The 9,889-nt window shown below is 35.8% G+C and overlaps 1 protein-coding gene across 1 annotated transcript in view; it reads right to left on the bottom strand.

Annotated features, from left to right (window-relative positions):
- The window catches only part of ATAD2B (ATPase family AAA domain containing 2B), a 173,536-nt gene that overhangs the window by 122,896 nt on the left and 40,751 nt on the right, over nt 1-9,889 (bottom strand). The window contains exons 5-7 of the mRNA XM_004696060.3: nt 7,989-8,091; nt 5,896-6,004; nt 2,828-2,941 (exon numbers count right to left, since the gene is read on the bottom strand). Coding sequence (XP_004696117.1) covers nt 2,828-2,941; nt 5,896-6,004; nt 7,989-8,091 — 326 coding nt within the window. The remainder of the gene's footprint in view (nt 1-2,827; nt 2,942-5,895; nt 6,005-7,988; nt 8,092-9,889) is intronic.

Genomic DNA, 9,889 nt, shown 5'->3' with positions numbered 1-9,889 from the left:
TAAGTGGAGAGAAAATGTTTTGAGAATGATGTACAAATGTGCTTTACCCAATTGGTGTGTGTATGGATTGCGATAACAGTTGTACGAGCCCCTAATAAAATGTTTAAAAAAAAGAATTAAGCCTCTTAACAAAAAAAAAATTATTGAGCCTCTGTTGAATCCCCCCTCTGACCATAGTGGAGGGGTGTGGATAGCCTTGCAATCAGACAGAAAACACTATAAAGTGTCAATTTTGGCAGATGCAGTTATGTTAAAATGTAATACCTATCATTTGATCTCCCTTTTGTTCCATTTTAAAGTTGTTTCAGTTTTTAATGTTTTGCGATTTCTTTTTGTTTGAGATTTTCCTGTTTTGTCTAGTCAATGTTGTTGGGGTTTTTGTTTGTTTGGTTGGTTCCTATTTGTGTTCTGTATGGCTTTCTGTATATGAAATCCAGGATAGGTGGATCTAGAGGCAGTAAGTGGACTGATAATTGCCTAGGACCATGGCAGGGGAGGATGGGAAGAAATGGGGAGCTGAGAATAATGAGGGCAATGAAAGTACAAATGTGCTTGACACAATGGGTGTACGGACAGATTGTGATAAGAGTTGTACGAGTGCCCAATAAAATGATTTTTTTTTAAAGAAATGGGGAGTTAACTATAATGAATATAAGAAAATGTTCTAAAATTGATTGTAGTGATGATTATACCAATCGTCTTAATATGACTAAATGATTAAGTGATAGGGTTATGAGATATATGCTAATAAAAATTTTAAATAAAAATTAAAAGCAAAGACATCGCTTTGATGACTAAGGTATACCTAACCAAAAAAAAGAACATTAGATGAAAGGTCAAGTAAAATTGTCACAAATGCATAGTTGGTGGAAGATAGGTTTACCAGAGTGGGAACGAGAGGCCTTGATTGAGATATATGTTTTGACAGACAGACCAGCTTACAAGATTGGTGCAGACCCCTCCCACCCCACCACCAAGACAACCAGGACATAATTCATGACAATGCAACACCCACCCACCCAAACCCACCCTCCATACAGTGATCTCCCTCAAACCCACACCCAGGCAAGCTCCCATAGGAGACTGCCTCTCTCTGGGCTGGTCAGGCAGATAGAGTTAATGCCCTTTCCAATGCACTCAAAAGAAGACTATTCGCAACACCAGTTGATGTTCAGATGGAATCCAATAGAGGCTTAACCCTGGTGGGTGCTCTGCAAATAGATTTGAGGCGTTTAATGTCATCCATAACTTTCTAGAACATGGTGCTCAGAATTTAAGCTCAGTAGGGACCCAAAGCCCATGTGTAGGCAACTGGACATCCCCTTACAGAAGGGTTGTGGGGATGAGACGAGCCAGTCAGGGTACAATGTAGCAACAATGAAACATACAACTTTCCTCTGGGTCCTAAATGCTTCCTCCCCACCCACTATCATGATCCCAATTCTACCTTACAAATCTGGCTAGACCAGAGGATGTACACGGGTACAGATAGGAACTGGAAACACAGGGAATCCAGGGCGGATGATCCCTTCAGGACCAGTGGTGAGAGTGGCAATACCAGGAGGGTGGAAAGAGAGTGGGGTAGAGAGGGGGAACCGATTATAAGGATCTACATATAACCTCCTCCCTGGGGGACGGACAACTGAAAAATGGGTGAAGGGAGACGTTCGACAGTGGAAGATATGACCAAACAATACATTTATAAATTATCAAAGGTTCATGAGGGAAGGGGGAGCGTGGAGGGAGAGGGAAAAAATGAGGAGCTGATGCCAGGGGCTTAAGTGGAGAGTAAATGTTTTGAGAATGAGGGTAACGAATGTACAAATATGCTTTATACAATTGATGTATGTATGGATTGTGATAAGAGTTGTATGAGCCCCCAATAAAATGATTTTTTTTAAAAAGAATTTAAGCTCTAATATAATTGTCTCCTCTGGTCATGGATTTTATCATTTAGTCCTTGCATCACAGAGGCTGGGGTACTCCTTCCCTGTGGACGTGGCTAACACCTCACGTAGGTGGCTGCTTGTTTTACAATAAGCCTTTAGGACTCCAGGTGCTTTTCTTTCTGATAACCAAATGCCATTTGATTTCTTCACCACACTTTGCTACAGCACCCATATATTCAGTGATCCCTTCATGAGAGTAAATATTGAGCAGGGCCACTTCATAAGAACTAATTATCCTTAGATCAGGGCTTACAATTAAGTGTGGGCTCAAAATCCATTCATATATCTAAGATATATATACACCCTGGTCTACTTTAGTGGCAGCATTGTCAGCTTAAGAGATAGTCTAGGTAACCTCCATTGGACCTTTGGTAATAAGATAGGACCTTTGGTAATACAAATAATAGGATCATTAATCTAGCCGATGGGATAGAATTTAAAATACTCTTGAGATAAAGAAAATAAACATATTTAGGAAAGCTTTTTAGACTAAAACACATTGAATGTTCACTTAATACAGATGAAAAAATTTAAGTGACTGAACCCTATTAAAAAAACAATAAAGGCTAGACACAAGGAACAATTTTCAATAGTGCTCACTCACTAAGACAAAACCAGTCTGCAGAATTAAGACATGTCACAAAAAGCAAAGAAAACATTAAAGTAGAAAATATGTGGTAGTCTTACATTGCCAATTACCAGACATTACTCTGCATTTTAACCCTCTTTCAGTTGAATGTGTGAGCAGTACATGTAGAAGAATCTACCAAGAAACTTTCCAGGCTTCCTTCCTCTAAATTAAGCAATATATTTTTTTAAGAGTGCAGAAGAATAAGCTATTCAACTACAATAAGGGAAGAAGTCATTTCATTTCTTACCTATGGGAGGTGCTTGGTACCGGTCCACTGTTTTCCTTTGTCTCAAATTATAAGGTCTATCGTTTTCTTCTTCTGCCTCTTCAACTTCTATATCTCCATCTTCCTCCTGAGATTCTAGTTTCCCCACACACAAGAGAAAAGGTTTGTTTTTATCCACCAGTGTGTCACTCTATAAGCAAATATTTACATTTCATATTTTACCCTTTTTTCACAGATGACTTTTTATAGTGTCAGTATTTTAGATACAATATAAATCAATATAGTTAATAATTAACCTAAATTTTTAAAAAGCTATCCTTTTCCCGATAATCATCAATACAGACCACTGGTAAATAATAAAAAAGGTTTAATGTGGTCATATTTGATCACTTGATATACTTATGATCTTTCCATTTCCTTGGTTATAAATAGTACTAACTTCAAAATTTTTCCCACTACAGCAAACTTCAACTAATGCCTAGCTAATCACTGAATGGGGTCCTAATCAAATACCCATTGGTAGTTCAAAAATTATGCTTACAAAGTCATTACTAATATTACAGGAAGAGTAATAAGTAAAATGATCTGTGACCAAAAAAAGTTAAACAGATTATTAGGTTAAATTTGGGTAGAAAAATTGATGGGTACATGAAGCAGACTTTCCAGGGTACTGATAAATAGAGTTTTTCTTGAAATGAATGATCATTTAACTGTACACATTGGAATTTAGGTACTTTAAAAAAGTTAATCATTTAAAAAGTAGTTTCACTATTACTATGATCTGATATCTACTTACAGGTTAAAGTAAAATAGCTTGATGAAAATGTGTAGGCATATGGTTCCCAAATGCTATGTGAAGGTATGTCAAAAAGTATTGCTACAAATTATAGAAATTTTTATTCAACAAAAACTCTAAACTACAAAGCAATTGTTCCTCAACATATCCTACAGCTAGTTCTATATTCTTTTAAGGGTGATGCTTCCGTCTAACCCTTCCCATGAAATTCTGTGCCCTTCAATTTATAACACATGAGAATAATAGGCTTTGGCATCCCCCAGGAACTCAAATAGTGTTACTTTTAAATGTTGAGTTTGACAATTAAAAAAGAAAGTCTGATGGGGCAAAAGTAGGGCTGTATAAGTAATGGAATACGGTTTTTCATGGGAATTCTTTTTTTAATTTTTTTTATTTCACTTTTTACTATGAACTGGGTGAACATTTAAATGGTAGGTCATCAGTTTCAAGGGAATTCTTGTAGGCCAGCCTTTGCGATCGTCAAAGAAGGAGCAGGTGCATTGCTGTGATGGGGAAAAGTTCCTCCACTCAACCTTCCTAGCCTTTTCTCCTCAATGCAGTTTTCAATTTTCTTAAAACTTCAAAGGGCCCTATGATCATTCTATATCTTCAGAAAGATTTATCAGGACAACCGCTAGCAGTCTCAAAGAAACAGTCACCATAATCTTCTGAGCTGACCTCGCTGCCTTGACTTTAACTGGCCCAGTAGATTTCCTCCAAAGCCAATGATGTCATTGGACCTTTGTTTAAACCCTTTACTGTGAATTGGGTGCAGGTTAATGGACCTTGTTCTGAAAGTACCCACCCAAACAAAAATGCAAGAAGTATATTCTCAAGAGAACTTGTTTGTCGACATCCACTAATAGCAGAGACCTGTTTATACATTTTGTTTGAAATAAATCAAAACATGCACGAACTGGAACCCTAGCAGCAATAGTTTGACTCATCCTCCTATTTTATGATTAACTTTTCATCACAAGAATTATTGAAGTAACACCATCATTACATTAAGGCATAGGGAAAAAATTTTAGACTCCCAGTGATGTTCAGAGAAGCAAAAGGCTAAATAATGCAAGCAAAGGATTTTATGTTTTACTTATTACATCTGAATGCCTATTCTAAGTTAAAAAAATTATCATTGTGTTGTATAAAAAGACAAATATATTATTGATTCAAATAATACCATAGATTATTTGACTCAAAAAGGCTTGGGTTTTTTTTTTTGTAATTTTCATAAATCATTTCATTGGGGGCTCTTATAGCTCTTATAACAATCCATGCAACAAAAAAAAATCCATGCATCAATTGTATCAAGTACATTGCTTAAGTTTTCTTAAACCTTCAGAAATTAGTTTTTTTAGAAAGATTTCACAGTAGCACACTATTTATGATGTGAGAAAATTCTTTACATGGAATATCTACTTTGAAAATTACAAAGATGTTCTGTTAATGAAAATGTAAAAATCGCATTATAAAGCTATCTCACCTATACAGATTTTGTCCAAAGGAAGCAATATAGAGGTTCTAGTTGTAACAACATTTTCGCAATAAAATACTTTCATTCGAAATGCCAGCTCTTTCAAAACTTGCTAATAATATAACAAATACAGAACCTAAGAAATAACCCTATTCGTCCCCCATCTAACCTACACAAATAGTAAGAACTAGTAAAATTTCCTGGGGGGGGGGGGGAATCCGTGAGTTTAAAAAATACACCAAATATTCTGAAAACCCATGCATGCCTACAAAAGAAAATCCTTTAGGTGTACTGATCATCTGTTTATAATCGTCAGGACCAATGTACTTCCCTTATGCCCCATTGTAGCCCTACAACGTCAATCTGGTTTCTTAAGCTGAGAAACTGGAGGACTTAGAAGAAAACAGTATAACCCCTACCCCTCCACTAGAATCAGTAATCCCTATTTCTAAATTTCATCATTTACATTGGAGTCCATAAATAAGCCTGGTATAAAAGTAATCAGATATTTAGAGGCTATGAATACCAAAACAATCTTCCAATTAAAAGATGCCTAAATACAAATAAAACCTTACTAACAAGCAAATTTACCCATAGCAAATACCACACCAAAATGGGTTACTTAAGTACCACTAATGGCTACATATAAGATACACTATGTAACAATGTTTGATGTACAAGCAATGATTTCAGATTATACAATGTAGACGACAAAAGCTAAAAATCCCCCATCTAGCAATATCACACATGTATTATTTATATTTCTCCTTTCTCTCATGAACCTAGTATTTATTTCATAAAGTGTTTTTTACAAACCTTCTTCTTCACCTTCAGTAGAAACTTCGTGATGATTCTGTATCCCATAGCTATTTCTTCTCAGTGATTTTCTTCTCCTCTTCACTCTTGAATACATATCCATATTTTCCTTTTTAAAAAAAGAAATCCATTCAATATTTAACATGGCATTTATTCCATGCTACAATATGCATAAACCAGTGGGTTATAACCGCATTCAAACTTACTGACCTTCTATTTGAAAAAATACAAATTTATTTAAATGGAGCTTCTTGAATTCAGTGAGGGACAAAAGAAAAGATGCGAGCGATGTCCCTCACTGACCCGTAGCGCTACGGGGACAACACTGGAGACACAGTGTGGGAATTGTGCCCGATGGTGGGGAAACACTAAGGGCATGCAACAGAACAGCAGGGGAACAGAGCAATGAAGTCCCCAGGTAATACCAAAAATAGGCTTTGGGGTCAGAGTGTGGCACCCCATCTAACTTGGCTGGGAATCATTCATAAACGTAAATGAACAGACCTGGAACTATTTAAAGGCTTTTCATTTTTTTTGTTGTTGTTTTTGCTATTGTTATGGTTGTTATTTTGTTTTTTGTTTCTTTTGCCAAGCCCACATGGAAGAAGCTCACCAGCCTGTGTGATCATGAAGTGTCAAAATGATCAGATATCAGGCATCAAAGACCCAAAACAAGGAATCATCTCAATGTGAATGAGGGGGAGGGCAGAGTGGAAACCCAAAGCCCATCTGTACACAATTGGACATCCCCATACAGAAGGGCCACAAGGAAGAGACAAGCCTGTCAGGGTGCAGTATAGCACCGAGGAAACACAACTTTCCTCTGGTTCTTTAATGCTTCCCCCACCCCAGTGCCATGACCCCAATTCTACCTTACAAATCCAGCTAAGTCAGAGCATGTACACTGGTACAGACAAGAGCTTGCAACACAGTGAATCCAGGACAGATATACCCATCAGGACCAATAATGAGAGTTGCGGTATCAAGAGGGGAAGGGGAAGGTAGGGAAGACAAAAGAGGAAACGATCACAAGGATTGACATATAACCCCCTCCCAGGGGGACGGACAACAGAAAAGTGGGTGAAGAGAGACAGTGGTTAGTGTAAGACATGAAAAAAATAATTTATAAATTATCAAGGGATCTTGGTGTGGGGCGGGGTGGAAATGAGCTGATACCAAGGGCTCAAGTAGAAAGAAAACATTTTGAAAATGGTGTCAACATATGTACAAATGTGAAAAAAATATGTGCTTGACACAATGAATGGATGTATAGATTGTGATAAGAGCTGTAAGAGCGCCTAATAAAATATAAAAATAAATTATTTATAAAAAGAAAAAGAAAACAAATCTTAAGAAATATTGAAGGATTGCAATACATGACGTGAAACAAAATCTTTATCAATTGTTGACTAGAAAAAAGTTTTTACCCTGTAAATCATCACCTAACTCACAATAAAAAGCTAAAGGACACACAAAGGGAAAATGCACGTTTTAAAATATTCAATACCATAAACTCACTCTCCCCTGCAAGTAAATCACAGACTACTAGGAGGCAATAAAACAAGTCCGAGGAAACTATAACAAAAGGTAAAACAAACTAACAAAAAGAAAGGCATAAAATGCTCAAAATGCACAAAGATGGTGGTGCTCTTCTTGTTGAGATAGCATCTCAAATGAACCTTGAAATAATGGAAGAGTTACATCAGTCACTATCTAGAAATAAAAACTGAAGTAAAAGGTACTGGGCAGGCAGGATTTGCTTCACTTGGGCAATGGTGAAAGACAAAATGAAGACAGATTACGAAGATCATCATTTATTTTTATTGATTAGGAACCAAAACATTTAAAAAAATCAAAGATTTTAATCAGATGAGTAACAGACTCCGAGTAGGAAATATAAGATCATTCATGTAGAGTCACTATGAGTCGGCATCGACTAGATGGCAATATTGAGTAAAAGGGTAGGTTTGGCAAAGGAGATATGGATAAGAATAAGGCAAGTAATAAAACCCCAAACTAAATTGAAAATGAGGGAAAAGCTGTATAAGATACAACTACTGCTTTGTAAAGGTTGTTACAGTTAATACACTCACAAATTCTGTGTCCGTCCACATACGAAGTCGTTCTACTTCTCCAGATCGACGATTCCGTCTGATATTAATGTTGTCCATTTCCTGTAGTACAGCTTCAGCAGTACTACAATCATATAAGAAACATGGGGCTTAGACAATGATGGGATCATACAAAGTGGCATGCATGATTAAATCACCCTTTGATGTGTAGCTGTATATAAGATCCCAATTAAATACCTCTTTTAAAACCAGCATTAATAAGACAATGCCCAATTAAAACATGGAACTGTTTTTAAAAACTATTCAGTTTTTAAAGACAAAAACTATAATTTGCTACAAGGAAACAAGGACTTACTGAAGCAGATTTACTTAAGTCTAGTAATTTAGTAATTAAATTTGTAAAATATTTAATATTTAAAATAAACATAAGGTTGGCTTAACAGATATTTTGAGAAACTAGAATTGAGCACACGCATCCATAAAATACATTCTAACACTTTAGCAAGTTTTATTTACCTTTCCCACAAACATTTATATGGTATTTCCTGTATGTCCATAAATTGATCTAAGTACTTAACAAATAGTAATTAATTCTCATATTTGACATGACTATTAAACTACCTAATTTGGTCTCTTATCAAATAGGGATTACACTGATTTACCCCTCCAGAAATATTTAAGGATAAGTAAGATGATGAATTATGAGACAAAGTTTCCATGGAAACAAATGCTGAGTATGCTGCTAGGCTCATTCACTAAGCTAACTGAAGCAATCCCACTTATCCAGCCTGAAAACACTCCATTCAAAATCTTGACTATGTAAACTACTATTTATTACATTTTTTTGAGTGAATATTAAATCTATTACATCAGTGTACAAGTAGTATATATCAAAGTATACGTAATATCAGAGTATAAGTTTACAGGTTTATTTGTTGTATGTTTTGTGAAGAAAGTATTGTGTATAATGAGAAATGATTCTTTTAACATTTTTCCCCAACAGTTTTATTGGTACATAATTCACATATCATAAAATTGAACAGTTCAGTCATATCAAGTGGAGTTGTACAATCACCACCACATCTATTTTAGAGCTTTCTTATCATCAGTTTCTATAAACACTAGACCACCACTTCTCTGAAAAGGATAGAGAGTGAGAGAAAAAAATGTAGGAAAAAAATCAAAATAATAAAAAGAGACCAAGCGTACTGGTCAGAAAGGGACAGGTGGAACTCCTAAGACTATGGTCTTCAGTCAACCTTCAGGTCTGGAACTAAACCCAGCCCTATGTTAGAATAATCAACTATTTAAGATCAAAATGGCAGCCTTTACCCAGGACAATGCTCAAATGGTTAGGAAAGAACACGAAACGGAAACAAAAAGTACAAAGAGAAAGCAAAATAAGCGATGGTCCATTGAGGGGATAGCAATGGCGGAGTGGAAACAAATTGTGTATGAACTAGTCAATGTAAAACTGATGATCTGTGCTGTCAATCTACAACTAACTCACAATAAAAAGTTAAACAAAATAAGAATTGTGTTTAATGCCATATCTTAAATTACTTTGAAAAATCTAACTAACTATGCTGAGTGAATGGGTAGGAGCAGGAAAGGAGAGCCCAGTATTTCTATTAAAGGTGATGGCCTAATTTAGGAAAAGATAGTTGATAGTCGAACATGATGAACACAATACCATGGAACCATATATGTGAAGAACGTTTCCACTAATTTTTGAAGCCCCCTTGTAAAATTATTTGTATATGCATATGCACAAAATATATATATATACACACTTCATCATTCTTCATGTTAATTTCATGAAGCTATTACAACGCCTCCAAGATAATTGTGTAAACAAAATCTCAAGCGATTACATGTACCACAAAAAACCATCCACATATTTGCACACACACACACACACA

The sequence above is a fragment of the Echinops telfairi genome, unplaced genomic scaffold, assembly GCF_000313985.2.
Source record: "Echinops telfairi isolate 266 unplaced genomic scaffold, ASM31398v2 ScPeMD7_9;HRSCAF=40, whole genome shotgun sequence".
NCBI lineage: Eukaryota > Metazoa > Chordata > Mammalia > Afrosoricida > Tenrecidae > Echinops > Echinops telfairi.
The sequence above is the reverse complement of the archived record's forward strand: the minus strand, read 5'-3'. Positions and strand labels throughout refer to the sequence as shown.